This window comes from Falco rusticolus, chromosome 4 (genome assembly GCF_015220075.1).
Source record: "Falco rusticolus isolate bFalRus1 chromosome 4, bFalRus1.pri, whole genome shotgun sequence".
In the NCBI taxonomy this organism is placed as follows: domain Eukaryota; kingdom Metazoa; phylum Chordata; class Aves; order Falconiformes; family Falconidae; genus Falco; species Falco rusticolus.
In genome coordinates, this window is record NC_051190.1 from 55,486,063 (window position 1) to 55,503,004 (window position 16,942).

The window sequence follows — 16,942 nt, forward strand, 5'->3', positions numbered from 1 at the left end:
CAGAGGAGGAGTACACAGCAGCACTCGATGTGGCAAATTTTGCTGCAGCTTTGTCCCACAGACCAGTAAAGCAGAGAGGGATCCACCCCTGGATCACGGCAGCTTATTGCATCAGGCACTGCTGCAGGAAGATAGGCTGCTCACTTTCCTCTCCATAGGTTAAGAGTCCCTTAGGTTTAATTAAACTGCTTCTCCACAAGCTGATAGACAGGGTCCTCTGCATCATAAGGTACCAACCCCAGTCATCGTTACTCCCTCCCTTTCCTCTTGTGCAATCATCTCAGGGAATTACTACTGTCAGCTGTACAACACAATATCTGTAATCCCAGCTACACAAATTTACCCACAAACCTTTCCCTGGCACCCCACACTCCTGTTTCAATCCCACAGGCGGCCAGAAAGAAGGGGTGCATTGATACTTTAAAGGCAAACGTCAGCACCCAAGACGCAGGATTTTAAAGTAAATAAATTGGCTAGCTCTAGAGATCATAGTTTTATTTACAAGAAGCTCTCCTGCCAAGGCATTATGCTGTACAATGATTCATAATAAAAACTCATTGAAGTGCTGGTATAATTAGAGGGTCATAAATCCAATTATTTAATGGGAAAACACATGCACAAATCTATGTGTAGATCTACACACACGTAGCTATGTGTGCAGCTAAGCAGAAGACTATGGATTCTGCCACTTAAAGGAGGCATATGGGGAACCCACACACATAGGTCTTGCTGAAGGAAGGGGAACTCCCATGTGCTATAAACAAGCTCCACTGCCATTAACGTACACAGCAAGAGCACCAAGATCAAGATTCACTTAGGAAATAAGGCAAATAAATCACTCTCAGGTAACAAGGAAGATAAAGATAACAGCTCCACCTGTGAGGGAGATGAAAGAGAACATGATGCAGTCCCAGCTAATAGAAGACATCTATGTATCTAGACAACTAAGAATGATGAAATGGAAAATGTGCAAAGGAGGATGTGCCTTAGCACATCAGGCAAATATGCAATTCTAAAGAATATCGTTTACCTCCAAACCCCAGCACGAACTCTGCTCTTAAAGGGAAATCATCGTGTGACCCTATGGGATCAGGGAACCTATGCAGGCTGTTTTGGAAAGAAAACGCGAAGAGCCAGCTACGGGGCCCTAGCAGCATGACAAAGTCAGCCCCAGCTGGGGCAGAGGAGGCACGGAGCCCAGGAGAGGGACGCCAGGCAGCCTGACGAACTGATCCAGTTCTGCCAGACTCCAACGCACAGCACCGCTGCGGGGAGGGGAGCGGGCAGCCCCTGTCACCCACCCCCTGCCGGCCCCTGCTCCGGGGCAGCGCAACACCCACCCCAGGGGAGGCACCTGCAGCCCCCGCTCCCCCGGGGACCAAGGCCGGCTCCCGGACCCCCGCCTACGGGCTGCCCGGCCGGAGCCCGCCGGGGCTGCGCGGCGCCCCCGAGCAGGGAGCGGGGAGGTGGCGAGCAGGCCCTGCGGGGCTGTGGGGAGACACTGCGTTCACTCCGCGAGGGGGGCACCCACCCGGAGCACGGCCCGCGCCAGCCGGCAGGGCTCGGGGGGGGGACACGGGGGGACACCTCCCCACAGACCCGAGCCGAGGCACCGGCCGGCCGCCGCGGGCCCGGAGCTCCGAGCGGGTCTGTCACGCACCCGTCCCCCTCAGAGAGATCCGCGCCCCGCAGGCGGGAGACCCCTCTTCAGGCGGGTCCTCCCCGGCGGGTGTCCCCCCTCAGCCGCCACCCGCCTCAGCGGGGACGCCCCTCAGCCGGGCCGAGGCGGGTTACCTGGTGCCGCACCGCCTGCCTGAGGGGCGCAAGCAGCGCCTCGGCTTGCGGACCGTCCATGGGGGTCGCGGCCGGGGGGGGCCGGGAGCGGAGCGGGGCGGCGGGCGGGCGGACGAGGCGGCGCAGGCGGTGCAGGAGGGCGGGCAGGGCGCTACGGGGCGGCAGCGGCATGGAGAGGCGCGGCGCGCCGCCCTACCCCCCCCCGCATGATGAAATCCCGCCTGGCGTAAAGCCGGCCCGCGCCCCGCCGCCGCACTTTCCGCACGGGCAGCGGCCGCCGCAGCGCCGCCGGCGCCCGCCCCGCCGCAGATTCGGCACGGCGCGGGGCGGGGCGGCACGGGGCGGCGGGCCGACAGGGGGCGCGCGGGAACGCCCCCGTCGCGCGCACATGGCCCCCGCTCCCACCCGGCCGCCGCGGCGCGAGGGGGGCGCTGCGCATGCGCGAGGTCAGGGCCCCGCCCCGCCCGTGGGGCGCGTGCGCGGGGTGGAGCACGGTATTGCGCACACCCACGCGCGCGCACGCGCACACGTACACAGGCACCCGGGGTGTCCGTGGGCCGTGCTTGGGTGTGCGTGGTGTGTGTGTGTGTCTGTGTGTGTCTGTGTGTGTGTGTGTGTGCCGGCTGCGCGTGGGTACTGGCTGTCCCACCGCACACGTGGGTAATACCTGCCGCCCCCCGGCTATGCGTGGGCAATTCCTGCACCCCCCCCCCCCGGCTGTGCGTGGGCAATTCCTGTGTCCCGGCCCGGCTGTGCGTGGGCAATTCCTGTGTGTGTCCCCCGGCTGTGCGTGGGCAGTGGCTATCCCACCCCAGGTGTCCGTGGGTAATACCTGCCGCCCCCCGGCTGTGCGTAGGCAGTGCCTGCCTACGTGGGTGTGTCCCCGGGTGTGCGTGGGCAGTGCCGGGCCCACGGGGCCACCTGCCCCCGCAGTGCAGCCGCCACCCCCGCCCGCTGTGCCCCGCCCCCGGGCCGTTCCCCTCCCCCACCCCACCCCCGCACCGGGGTCGGCGGTGTTTCCCGCCCCCCCCGGCGGGTGCCGTGCCGGGACAGGGGGACAGGGGCACAGGGGGACTGGGGGAGTGGGGCAGCTGCTCGTCCTGAATGCTCTTGCTTGTTCCCAATGCTTCACTGTTATGTTTATTTGGCTGCAAATTGCTGTTTCTGTTTCGCTGCCGTACCTTACTGGAAAGGGCTCTAGTGTGCGGTTAAATGCTGAGCTTTTCTCTGTTCCAGATTATTTCTTTTTTAATTCATTCAGTGCTGGTAAGAGCGTAAGGACTCTGCAGCCCTCCTGTAGCTCGTCACGGTGATCGAAGGTGTAAGGATAGATCGATCAAAGGTGTGAGGATAGCGGAACCATCCCCAAAAGCAAATTTGCAAGGGAATGGGGAGCAGGCACACCGCGACGGTGGTGGGAAGGTGGCAGGACCCAGTGAAACGGGAAACCCCAGTGACCAGAAGCTCGGTTTGCCAGTGCTGAACCGGGAGGACCAGGTAGCAGCACTTTTCCAAAATGCCTTTTTTTTTTTTTCCCCTCTTCCCAGAAGATTTCCTCCTGTCCTCAGCAGCCAAGCATGCTTGGTCCCCTGCAGCCCTTCATCAGGAGGATGGAGATGGGCGGGGCTGGTGCCTCCAGCCTTTTTCCCTGGATGAAATCCCACCTCGTGCACGCTGCTGGCCCCAGCAACGTCTCTCCTTGCAAAGGAAACATGTCCAGCACCCGTTCCCAGCACCATGGCCTGGTGGTACAGGACAACCTCAACACAAGGACCCAAAAGACCACCTCCGTGCCCATTCCCATCAGGCTGGGGGTGCAGCTCTCCCCCCGAAGGGCTTTGAAAAGCACCTGGCTGAGAGCACAAGACCGAGCCATAAGACCCGTCCTTGTGAGTAAATCCATCATGACACGTTAGATTGCCCGTGTTCCGGGCTTGCACGAGGATTGGACTGTACAGTCAACTTGAACTTTGAAAGTCATGTCATTTTTTTAGGTAAGCAGCAAAGCACTAAAAGAAGAAAAAAGGGCAGAAAAAGGAGGGTGGACATGTTTCCTGAGCAAGGCTGGGGGGGGGGCGCGGGTAGGGAGTGCACAAGGAAACCCTGACTGCCCCTTTTGCCATGGTACTGCTGAAGGCTGGCAGTGTGATTTAGGGGCCACTGACCCCAGGCCCGCTGCTGGGTCCTTGCTGGGTTGGGGCAGGAAGGGAGAAACATCAGGCAGCATTTTACACCAAACCATAGCTGCGAATGGGGGACTGCGGGCAAACTGGCCTCCCAGAACTGGGTCACACCCGGGGCTGGCTGGACCCCATCTGCAAGGCGATGTCATTGGGAAGAGCTGAGTATGTCTGGGAATCAACATGAAGCTAATACTGGAGCTAAAAATAAACCTTTATATCAGCATGGAGCTGCATGGAAAGGCTTCGGGCATCCACTGCTGATGGAGGGTCTGTGGGCTGGGGCACAGACACATAATGGGGTTCCCCATAATTTGGGGACAGACTTTTTAGCAGGGCCTGTAGCGATCGCACAAGGGGGAATGGCTTTACACTGAAAGAGGGGAGATTTAGGTTAGATATAAGGAAGGAATTCTTCCCTGTGAGGGCAGCGAGGCACCAGCACACGCTGCCCAGAGCAGCTGTGGGTGCCCCATCCCTGGCAGTGCCCAAGGCCAGGCTGGACGGGGCTGGGAGCAGCCTGGGCTGGTGGAAGGTGTCCCTGCCCATGGCAGGGAGGGTGGAACTAGATGTTTAAGCTCGTTAAGGTCCCTTCCAACTCAAACTATTCTATGATAACATGCCCGTACCATCTCCGCTGTTCTCTTGGGTCCTGGGGTGCTGCAGAAGTGCTCAGCCCTCTACCAGCACAGAGGATTGCTGCTGAACCCCACACCTCGTGCCGGTTTGCAAGGCGAGCTCAGCGGTGGCTTTCCTTTTGGCATCCACGTGGGTGGGTGAACCACCAGGCACCCCGGGCACACCATCACTGCTGGCTGACATCTCAGGGCTGTCCAGAGCCCAGCTTTTCCCCTCCTTGTACATCCGATTCTAGCTCTGTGCCTCTTTGCATTTGCTAAGCACCTTGAGGGGGCTGTTTGAGGATGCCCATGTTGGGTCTCTTCTCTGCAGCCCCCCTAAAAGCACCCCACGGGGCTGTGGGGCAGGACAGGATCATAGGGAGCACATTGCTCCATCTCTTCTGGGGTGGCCTTTGAAGAGCCTTTCCTTCCCTGGGCATGAGGTTATGCCGTGGGGATGAAATGGGACATGTCACCCCCGTGGCACAGGACAGCCCCAGCACAATGTATGTGTGTGTGTGTGGAGATTTATTGCCTGAAGGAATTTGCAGGAAGAGGCAGAGGAAGAGGGGGCTCAGGCACACGCCCTCTTCAGCTTGCAGACCTTCGGGTGCAGAAACAGAGGGGTGTCAGCACCCCTGAAAGGTCCGAGGGGTGTTAAGGAGATACGAGGTCACCGAAGGAGAACATAAACGTGGCATTGTCCCCCCTGCTCCCCTGCTCTGAGTCCCCATCGGGGCCACAGCAGGGTGGGAGCTGTGAGGCCACAAAATGGGAGGCAGGGGGAAGGCTGGAGAAGATGGGAAGGGATGGAGAGGAGGGGAAAGCCCGGCTGTGGCCACAGGGGGTTTCTTTGGAGGGAGGGAAAGGAGGAAAAAATCCTCCACAGAGGTGTAAGGAGGGGGAAAGGAGGTGTAAGGATGGGGGGGGGGGGGGGGGAGGGGAGAAGGCATAAAAGGAGGGGAAAGGGGGTAGAAAAGAAGGGGGAAGGCAGGTATAAATGGAGGGGGGAAAGGGGTATAAGAGAAGGGGGAAAGGTGTAAGTGTGTGTGTGTGGGGGAGAGGAGGCATAAAAGGAGGGGGAAAGGAGGTGTAAGGAGGGGGCGTGAAGGAAATTACACACAGGCAGGAGTACATGGCTCCTTGCTTCAGCCTGGCTCGTCAGCTCGCAAATACATTTCTGCTCCACCGCACTTACGTCTCGGTGCATTTTCCTGGCAGAGGCACAAGACCCCGCTGGCAGAAACCCCTCCGACACCCCACCACCCCCCCCTCCAGAACAGAAACCGATCCCCCTGCGTGCACAGGGATGGAGGCGGGGGCGGGGGGTGTCGGCAGGGCCCGGGCTTTGCTTTGGGGTGTTTTTCCGCGCCGGGGCTGCGTGGGTGGCAGGCGGCGCGGCCGGTGCCGCTAGATGGCAGGCGGGCCCTCGCCCCGCCGCGCCGCCCGCCCCGCCGCGGGCCCCGCTCCCCCCGGCCGGCCCGCTGCCTCCCCCCGGCCGGCCCGCTGCCTCCCCCCGGCCGGCCCGCTGCCTCCCCCCGGCCGGCCCGCTGCCTCCCCCCGGCCGGCCCGCTGCGCGGGGGGCTGCGCCGGTGGCCGCGCCGGGGCGCCGTGCGCAGCCGAGGGGCGCCCAGCCCCAGCGAGAGGGGCCTTCGCCATGCGGCGCCACGGCGGGGACGGGCCTGACGCCTCTGGGCTGCCTTTCCTCGGGACAAAATCCTCCCTTTTCCTTCCCGCCCGCCCCCGCTTTTGGTTTCTTTCTGTTTTATTTTTTTTTCCTTTCTTTCTTCCCCTCTCCAAAAGGCCGCCTGCTTTTCCCCAGCTCCTTTCAAACATCCAGTTAGCAAAATCAGACGGATGCATCCCTCCCAACACAAGCTGAGCCGCAGCGATGTGCATACGCGGTTCAAGATGATTTCCCAGCACCCGGGGATTTTTTGGCTGGCGGTAAACTAAGCAGGGCCTAAGGCAGGCATGTAAATTACTTGACCTGGCTTTCCTCTATAGGGCTGTGGGTTTTTAGCCTTTAAAACGGGGTGGCTGCATCCAGCCTGCTCCTAGGGTAGCAGCCCCCAGCTTCTGGTTACCCCCGAGCTGTGTTTGGGGGCTGTCTAGGGAGAGAAATAGCTGGCCGCATGCAAACCCATGGCACAGAGCATGCAAACAGCCATGGGATAAATCTGTCCCCAGGCCCTCTTTTCATCTCTGGGCATAAAGTTAGCTGCAACAACCATCTCTGCCCCTTTCAGTGCATCCCTCCACCTACGAACCAAAGTGTGATGCTGCTGCTCTGCGCCTGGACCCCAGGGTGCTGGCTGCAGGGAAGGATGCTCTGGGGGTGCATCTGCGTTGTGGAGCTTCCATGTGCTTTACCTTCATCACCCCTATCCTGGATACAAAGAATTGGACTGACTGGTGGGGGGGCAGACAAACTAGATGTTACTGAAACTCACCCCCTCCTGGGACAGAGCTTTTTTTAGACTGAAATAGGAAGCGCAAACCTCACCCTGAACTTCCTCTAGGGTTTGGTTCTTCCTAGAGGTTTCTTCTTGCTGGAAATTTCTTTACTGTACCTCTGGCCCTGATCCAGCCACATGCTTAAGCACAGGCTTCACTTCAAACCACCTAGCCCCCTGCACACTCCTACAAGTGCCTTCTCGGACAGGTCCCCTTGTCCCACCTTGCCTTGGGAAAGCTCGTGCCTCTCCGTGCTCCTGCTGTGAGGTGATGGCTCTCCTCCTCTCGCTGCCGGCAGCAGGAGACAGGAGCGCCAGCTTGCTTTGCTGTGCACTGGCCACAAAACTAGCCCCATACTGACACAGGGAGAGAGTTATCGAATCTATGGTGTATGCCATGAGGGCATGTGAATGCTGCACACGAAGGTCTGGAGTCCCCAAGCATGAGCACCTGCAGCCCTGAAAGCTAACGTCTACAGCTCAGTCCATCCTTATCCCCTCCGCTCTTCACACCAGGGGATGGTCAGTTAATGCTTAAATTGCCAAGAGTGCCTGTGAATATTTGGTACTGGTAGAGATGGCCAAGCAAAAATCTTGGTTGCTGCCACCGACAGGGACTCCAAAACTTGCCCCCATGTCAATGATGTGCCCCAACACCCATTCTCCGGGGACTGGGACCACCAGTTCATTGTGGCACAGGCCACCAAAAAGGTCTGATCCATTTGGTGACACCCACCTGATGACTTGGATCCAGGCTGTCTCCCAGGTTTGGCTGTGCAAGACCTCTTGATAGAAATTCAGGTTGGTTTCCCGACCCTTCCACGGCTGTGAATTTAAATTCTGCAAACCCTAATGCAAGGAATTGAAACGCATATTGATTAAGGGCCTTTTATAGATGCTTTACAGAGCATATTAAAAATTATTTAAAACTTGCATTCCAGTATTAATGACTCTTGTCTCTGGCACTTCGCAGTGATTCAGTTTTGACTTCTCCTTAATCATAGAATATCTCAAATTGGAAAGGACCCATAAGGATCATCAAGTGAAACGCTTTAGTTAGGACAAATTCCTTCAGGCAGAGAAGATGAAGTGCCCCTTCAGGTGTGTGCCATGGAGGGGCTTTTGACCTCTTCCCAAATTGCAAAGTGGCTGTGACACTCATGGAGAGAACTCTGTGCCCCTCAAGTAGGTGCATGTGGGTTGTCCTCCAAGGAGCCGTTTCTTTGGACTTACCCCTGGGTGCTGCTGATTTCAGTGCAGGGGGCTGCAGAACAAGGGGTTTGCTGCTCCAGCACTCAAGGCAATCACATGGGAAAGATTGATACCCTCCCTCAGCAAGGCAGTAACTGCACCTGTGTGTAGCACTCAGAAAGCAGTGACACCTCAGAGCTGGTGATGCCCCTACATCCCGCTTCTGACAGCACCTGTGCGTATACATGAGCCGAACAAATCTGAGCCAGTTATTACTGTCGCCAGGTTGAACACCTCATGCCTCAGTCATTTTCTCTTCTGCCTCTGATCCCAGGTGGCTTGTTCCTACCCTTGAAGCTCAGGTCTGAAAGGGCACCTCGACTTGAAAACATCCCCTGGAGAGGATGTGGCATTTTGTAGAAGGAGCAGCAACAAATGGCACCTTGGGGCTGCCAGGATGAATATGGCTCAGCTCGGTGGAGACAGCAGCTTATTTAATTTTAGCTGGCTCCATGGTGGCTGACATAGGACACAGGGGTCTGCATTGTGGTTTGGTGTAGAAGACCAAGATTTTGCATGTTACAGATAATTATTTCAGTGTTCTTGTCCTGTGGCTGGAACCTTCACCGTGGCATGGCAGAGGGGTTGTCTTTGTATTCCCTTTGCCTCCAAGGAGAGACAAACCCACAATAAACGCATGGGTGGTGCGATGTCGGATCCAGAGCTCAGCCCACCTGGGGCTGATGCCTACATGGAAAGCTTGTCCTCGCTCCCACTGTTCTGTGAACAGAGAGACAACAGCATCTGTGAATCAGCCTCCTCTCCTGAGCTCTTAAAGGAAATCAATATTTTTCAGCCAGTCTCTGGTGGGACAGGCAATTAGTGCCTGCACCCCATACATGGGGCTGGAGCTGGGGGGATTTCAAGTCCACAGGGATCTCCAGGCCATATGGTGTCAGAGCAGTATAGGAGAGTCACAGGGGACCTCTGACCAAGAGAGCTAAAGATCAGTAACTGACACAACCCGTTATGGTTCTGGTTTGAAAAACCCTTACTCCATCTGCTGATTGCATGCTAAATGATAATTTGATTTTTTATATGTAAAACATGAACCAGCTGGGATCCAAAGTGCTTCTCTCCACCACAAGTGGCTTTCCTATAGGACTCACTAAAGCCACCAGTCACCAGACACTTCCCCAGGGACTGAGTTCTTCATCAGGCCATCACATGTGCAATACAGCACTGCTTCATGTGTACTCCCCGAGAGGAGCCACAACCACCAGCACAATTCGGGTGGTGAATGACCATTACACCATAGAAGGATGTAAAGAGAAAATATATTGCCAGATGCTTCTATTATTTTTTTTTTCTTAAATACTCATTTTGATCCTTCTCTGGTTTTAGCTTCCTGGTGACTTCTTTTCCTCACCCATCACAAAGAAAGCCCCTCATGTTGTCAACTAAAAATCAATTTCTTGACAATAGCTGGGATGAGCACCCACCTTAACTGTCTTGCTCCTTACAGGCACACTCCTGGGATGATGCAAACCCATTGCTCCCTAAATGGACCCAGCCTGATCTAACAGAGAAGCTCCTCACAGGGTAGCATGGAACCCCTGAATGTGAAGATAAGCTCTTTAGATTCTGCCAGAAATAAGCAGTGTTTTAGTTTCACATCCAAAGAAGGTCCATGCCTCTGTTCCTTCCAAGTGGTAAAAAGACTGCTCCATATCTGATTGTGCCATTGTGGCATTTTACAGGGCAATTGAATCAGGCTGTGTTTCCAGTGCTTTTTGTTGTTGTTGATGATTTTACCTTGTGAGGTACACAGGAATGGGCTTGACTCTCTAGGTCAAATGCTTGGCTGGAAACTGTGGGGTTCATCAGACCGCAAAGCAAGTGTTTGCCCCTGCGATGTCAAGGAGTTAAAAATCTTAAGTTAAAGCTCCAAAACTCAAGCTGAGGCATCCTCCAGACACAATGTCCACATATTGGCCCAATTCTCTCAGATTTTTAACCAACAGCAAGACCTATAAACTTCAAGGGTAGGCAAGAGTGCATTCACATATGTCTTGACTACTATGTTAAGGAGCAATGTGTGGTGATGTAGTTGGAGTGTATGAAAAGGACCTTGCCAAAGACTGCCCAGACTTTCCAAATTGCACTGCTTTGTGCACATGGGTAGATCTGAACATAGCCCTCATGAAAGAGCCCATCAAATAACTAAACACATCCTACGCTTTTCTCTCCCCAGGCTCCAGTGCTTACAGATGACAATGGCATTACTGCGGGGCTTCCAGCGGGTAGTAAGTTATGATTAAAAATTATGGTTATTTATAACAAATGGAGCATTCAAATGGAAAAGTCTGAGTTACTCCTCGAATCGTGCCCTAGGGTGGCTGTGTGCTTGGGGACACCCTCCCCTCGCTGTTGTACCACAACAGTGCACATCTTCTTCCAAAGGGACTTCAAAATGCAGTGACTTCAGTTTGCTTTTGCTTGGAGTCAAAGAGTTTTGTTGTTCAAGGAGAAAGCAAGACTCTAGCCTCTTTCTTCCCACCCCTTTTTGTTTTTATGAAGCTAGTGTTCGGAGTTGCTTTTCTACACATAAAATGAGGATGCTCTGCAGAGATGGTAGATGTTATGTCCTGGCAGTCAGTGCCCTCATGCCTCTCCCATCTCAGAAACACATACCCACAGGCCAGGATGCTGCTTTCCTTATCCCTCAGGTGCTCGGCAGCAGAAGGCGGTAGGCAGGATGGAAATGACCTGCAGGTGAAGGACCAGCTGGAGAATGCCATGCCTAAAGGTGAAGAATGGCCACACAACACGTGACGGCTTCAGCCTAGTCATTCTGAGATACTTCTTTTCAAAGTCTGCTGAAAGTTTCCCAAGTGGAGATACAGCAGCATTGCTATACTACTAGGCTTCTTCAGAACTGAGACCTATGTGCAGATCCATGTTTGCTGAAGGATCTCACCTTCCCAACAACCCACGTGAAAGTACTCAACCCAGACACTCCTCAGCACTTAGGGCAATTCAGAAGCCAGAAGTGAAATGTTGTAGCTTGAACTCATCTTTAATTATCTGGAATTTGTTCACACTAAAATCAGAGTGAAATGTCCTACCAGCACAGCCCATAATTCACGACTGTTGATTTCTCTCCTAGGCTACAGTGACATCAGTATATAACAAAAGACTGGATCCTGTCAAAGAAATCAAGGAGGAGATATCAGAAGTATTGAGCAAATGCTCTCCAAGGGGCATGAAAACTATTCCAGCCTGCCATCACCCTGCAAGAAGAGTCAAAGCACATGAGATTTAACTCATCAAAAATGTGAGTTTAATGCAGATTTGTGTTCATATATTGTAGCATCTGCAGTTTCCAACGAGTGTGACCACATCCTCCATGAATTCAGCAAGCCCTTAAAAGTGAACCACAGAGGAAACACAGAAATTATTGATTTAGGCAGAAAGAAAAGCTTTTGTTTTCTGTTATTTTACAGAATGCCATTCTGACACAACCCTGCTTCTTCTGGGATCTGTGCTATGTAAGCAGATCCTTGTTGTCCCAAAGGATATATCCCAGTCTCCCATCTTTAAGACACGTTCCACTCTCCTGCCTTTAAGACAAGGTAACAATACTTTCCTGACCCACCAGAACAGAGAGGGAAAATTAATAAATGTCTGTGTTATTGCACTGCTAGAGCATCTGAATATTGTGGCAGAATAAGGAAACTGGATCTCACCTGTTTTTTTCTCTTCAAGCTAGTGACAGACCATGTCAGGGCATCTTCTTTGATTTTCCATCTCTCAGCCTCCAACAGCACCTGTCAGCAGCCCATCTGTTGGAGAGAAAACCCATTTGGCTCCACTCGGGAGTTATTTAAGGAAAGGGGCCATATATGCTTGCATCATTCAGGAGTCTGAGCCCCATGGGAAATCCTCCAGTTTTGTTTCTTAGCTCCCACCATAGAGAGGTAAATCACTGAGACCAAACTGGAGCATTACCTGGTGGTACAGAGCTGGTGGGATATAGATCTGTTCCCATGATCCCATGGCCATGCTTTTTCTGCCAAATTCAGAGCATGTCCTGCAGTGTTCATAGCCACCGGCAGCCTGTCCCTTCCGTCAGCCATGGCAGCCAGCAGGGCCACGTTCCCTGGCACACCAGGACATGCTGGAGAGGTTTGTGGAGGGCATAGCTTTGCATATAGGCTGATGTTCCTGAGTCACTACCTTAGCAAAAACCTACCTACCACAGAAAAAGCAACGAGACAGGATGCCATTGCATTGCCAGGGCATGGCACAGCGCTGTTTCCACAGCTCCACTTCCCAGATGCCATCTTCAGCAGTGCCATATGGGAACAGTGACCCCAGAAGTGACCTTTCCCCATGAGGCAGCGTGGTGGAGATAAACACCGCGTCTTTGTGCTGGGGCTGGCTATCATGAATGGCAGATGGTGCAAGAGGAAGCATAGCCGGCAGGATCAGCCAGCATTTTTCCTAGATGATGATGAATCAAAGCCAGCAAGCTGCTGGCTCCTGCCTTGCATGGTGTCCAGTCCAGGAGAATGGAGAGGACTGGTGGCAGAGGGTTGGGCCATGAATGTGGGAAGATCTCTGGAGGAGGGAGGGCGTTGAAAGCAGTAAAGTGAAGCCTGGGGAGACATGCTGAACTCACTCTGGACTGGGTGGGACAGAAAAGCAAAACATGAATCAGCTACTGAGCACTGAAACGAGGCGAATTTTGGTCATTTGGAGTGGGCTGCCACTGGCTCGCCTTGTTGCCAGTCAGTTCAACACAAGCTGGACAGGATATGCCTGGCAAAGAGCCTGCTGAAGTGGATTAAATCACCATGCTGTTGCTGCATGAAATCCTTTCTATACCCTTTTCTGAAGTAGCTTGTGCAGCGGTACAGTAGCACCCCTGAGCATCTCCCAGACATCTTCTCATTCCCCCGGGTAGCTGCAGGACAGCCATGGAGTGTGCGCTTGGTTAGCGTAAAGGGAGATGGCCCATGTGTGTTGCTCCTGTAGTGGGATCTTTTCTGTTTTGCCCTGCAGGGTGTAAGAGCAAGAAGGACTGGAGGAATGAGCCATAGCCAAGGAGAACCAAAACCACTAAGGGCTTCTGTGGCTCTCACTGCTCCATGGGAACCAGGAAGGATAAATCATGAGGCGTGACAATCTACTTGCTCATGGAACTGTGGGATACATGATGCCCCTGAATAAAGCGCTGTTCCAGGGAATTCCTGGCCATACTCTGGAGAAACATACCTAGCTTAAGACAGTGCTCAAGAGACCTCTCTGTGGCAGGACAGGGCACCCAACTGGTGCCAGCACTCTCAGTGTCCTTGGCCTTCAGAGAGATCAACCATGACGTTGCTTCTCCAAGCCTCTAGGTCTACCCTGGAGGACATGGGTAGAGGTGGAGCAGCAGCCCCATGTTCCTAGCCTCTACCAGTGACCAGTGGAGAGGTGGCCAGGAGGGACATCTAGCTGAATCCACACAGGCCAGGTAGCTCTGCCTGTCTCCTAATGGGAACCTGGAGAACACCAAGGAACAGGATCTCCCAGCACATCCTGTCCTATTGTTCCACAGGGGCTGGCCTGTACCTCACTCAGACTTACCAGCTCTGCCTCATTTTTCTTTGTGTGGGTGAGTTGACTTGCTCAAGAGTCCAAGTGTGTGTGGGGTGTTCTTCCAGTGAGTTGCATAGGAAGGATTACAGGCAAGGGCAGTCCCGTCCTGAACACGAGCAGAGAGCTTTACCATGGCTGGTGGTTACAAAAAATGGGGGAAATATGGCAGTAGCTCAGGAAAGGTTGGGTGAGTATCCAGCAGAAAAGGGCAAAGCCAAGGCAGTTTGCAAAGAATGACGGAGTCATCCAGAGATTTGGAGTACAGAGAGCAGAAAGATAGGTGGAGGGCTTGGGGGAGATGAGTCTGGGCTATCTGCAGGATGTCCCAGCAGGGAGATCTTATGGCAGAAAATCTTTCAAACAATACAAAATTTTTAGAAACCGTAAAACAGAGTCGCTTTATACTGGGTTAAAGATCCATTTCTTGTGGCCCTAGTGTTTAGATCGGGCCCTAAAACTCAAACCTCTGCACTGTTTGATGAAGATGTCTTTGAGGATATCATGTATATTCTACAGCATAATTGTTCTAAAATATGTTTTCCTCGTCCTTCTGGTGCCAGCACCAGAGTCAGACCTCCTAGGTTTTGTAACTTGCTTGTTTACACTGCTCCAAGTGAGATCAGAGTCAGGCCCCTGGATATGGTGGTGCCTTTCACCACATTCTTCCTTTAGTCTTTTTTTCTGCCTTTTCCGTGCCATCCCTGACAGGGGAACCACTGTTCTTTCCGTGCTCCTTGTTTCTGTTTGAAGCAGTCATAGAAAAAGTGACAATTAGGAAATAAAGAACCTACAGTATCTGCTTTGGCAGGGACAGCACATCCCACTGCTGAGCATGCCGAGTCAAACCAGCAACTGCCTGCCTGGGTCAGATGGAAATATTACTGCCTGATATTCATGGATCTGCCCGAGAGAGCATGGTGCACGGCCACACTGCAGAACGAGGGATAGCACCGCGTTAAAGTCAAGCAATATGCATTTACAGTAGTCCTGTGAGGAGCAGGGAGTTGAACTCAGTGACCCTTATGTGTCCCTTCCAACTTGAGATATTCTATGATTCTGTGATTTCAGGACGCTCAATTGCAATTCGGAAAATAATGCTGATTAGAAGCAAATGGCAAGGACAGATAACTTATTACGTGGGAGATCAAGTAACCATTTGGGGCAGGGTAACAGATACAAACCCGCCTTCCCAGAGTTTTGTTCTCTGTCAAAATGATTAAAGGTTGCTAAGCAGTGTCAGTGTATTTCCTCCAAATTGAAGGAGCGTAACAAAAGCGAATGAGTTCACTGCAGTTGAACCGAACTTATATCAAGCCTACATATTTATAATCATCGCTAATGGTGATTTCTGTTCCATCAAGCATGCCAAACACCTGAAAGATACTAATAAAAGCCAAGATCCTTTCTTCCTGTCATTCATAGTGCAGAAGTCTTCTGGATCAGGCAAGATGGAACTGCAACCCCTTCTCCAGGTCATGTCTGGTCCTGGTTCAGTGTCCAGGGCTGTTGCTAAATGCTGCCTCAAGCCCTCTTTTCCTTCTCTTCCAAGTCCAGGGAAGATGAAACCCAGTCTCAAACTGGGTGATAGAAACCCCGCAGTGATAGAAAACTTCATCAAAGCACAACTTTATTAAGGGGAAGGCAGGCAAAGAGAGCAGGGAGAAAGAGAAGATACCATCCCAAACCATGAAACAAGCCTTATTTTCCCAAGGAATCCATGCAATAGCCTTTCCCTCCTCATTATTACGAGGAAGCAACCAGCCCCTTCCTGTCAACACATCACCTTCACATTTTGTGGGACCTCCACCCTCTTGGCCAGGGCAGGGTGCTGGGTCTGAAGGTCCCCCCAGAGCTGCTGCTCTGTCCTCCTGTCCCTGCTGGTCACCTCTCTCACCTCCACAGGACACTCTCTGATGCCTCTGTAGGACCACAAGCCTAGAGAGGACCCCAAAACCAGAATTTGCCACAAAGGGGGAAATTTCCCAAAGAGGCTTTTGGGACTATGGCAAAGTGACCGGTGAAGTCTGGAACTGCACATGGAAGTGACATGACAAACAGGGGTAGTACGTGATGGAGGATAAGAGATGAGAACCTGAAATTGTCCCCTGTCATGCCTCAGAGGGACACAAAAAGAAGTCTGCAGTGCACAGCAGAAGCCTACCAGAAGCACAGGGATCACCAACACCGGCTGGAGGCTCACCAGTCCCCTCCAGGTGAGGACTAGCTGGCAGCGGAGATGCTGAGTAGCGTGGGGCTGGTGCGCGCTCCTCTGCTGCAGCCAGCTCCATGCAGTTCATCTCTCCAGATTTCCTAGTATTTGTTCTCATGTTCTGGGAAGAGGAGAGAGCTGCAAGAGGCCCATCTCACAGGGATGTTTAGAGAAAGGAAAGTCCATTGTGTGAAAGAATTTGGTATTTCAGGGTTTGTTTTCCTTCTGACAGAATAAAACACCACCATGTCAAAACCCTCCATAAGGCCAAACAGAACAAAAAAACCCCCACCCCCAAACGACAAACAGTGTCGTTCAGTTTGGACACGGTCTGCAGAAGTGTTTCTCTTTGCTTTTTGGCTTTTTGAGCTCAGGATACCTACTACTGCAACGAGTACAGGAAAAGAAAGAAAAAAAAAAAAAAAGAAAGAAAGAAAAAAGGAAAACAAAATCCATGCCAGAGCAGAGCCTTTCCCTGCGCCAGGATCTGACACTGCCTCGGTGGGTTTTCTGTGCCATGGCACCAGGATCAAAGTGGCTCCCCTTTTTCTGCCCTAGGTGGGAAGCAGAGCTGCAAAGGAGTCTTAAGTGGGAAAACCAGGGAGCAAGCACTGCAGCAGCCCTGCAAGACATCAGGAGAGTTCTTTTGCACCAGCTTCCCTCAAGCAGAAGGCCTCCTGCAAAGCAGTCAAGGAATTTTGGAAAGGTTGGACATAGGGGTTGGATCCCAGCAACAAAACTGGGGGGAAGTCACTGATCCAAGCAGTGTTTTGGGTCAGACCCTGCAAATGTCTTCCATATCAAGAGCCCCTAGCCCAGCTTTCCCAGCCTCCCTGATGGCCCTGG

The 16,942-nt window shown here is 53.2% G+C and overlaps 1 protein-coding gene across 1 annotated transcript in view; it reads right to left on the bottom strand.

The window, feature by feature from the left end:
* GARS1 (glycyl-tRNA synthetase 1) overlaps positions 1-2,010 on the bottom strand; it is a 29,035-nt gene extending 27,025 nt beyond the window's left edge. Inside the window, exon 1 of the mRNA XM_037385005.1 lies at positions 1,795-2,010. Within this exon, the coding sequence (XP_037240902.1) occupies positions 1,795-1,965 (171 nt within the window). The 5' untranslated portion in view covers positions 1,966-2,010. The remainder of the gene's footprint in view (positions 1-1,794) is intronic.
* Between the last annotated feature and the right edge of the window lie 14,932 nt (positions 2,011-16,942).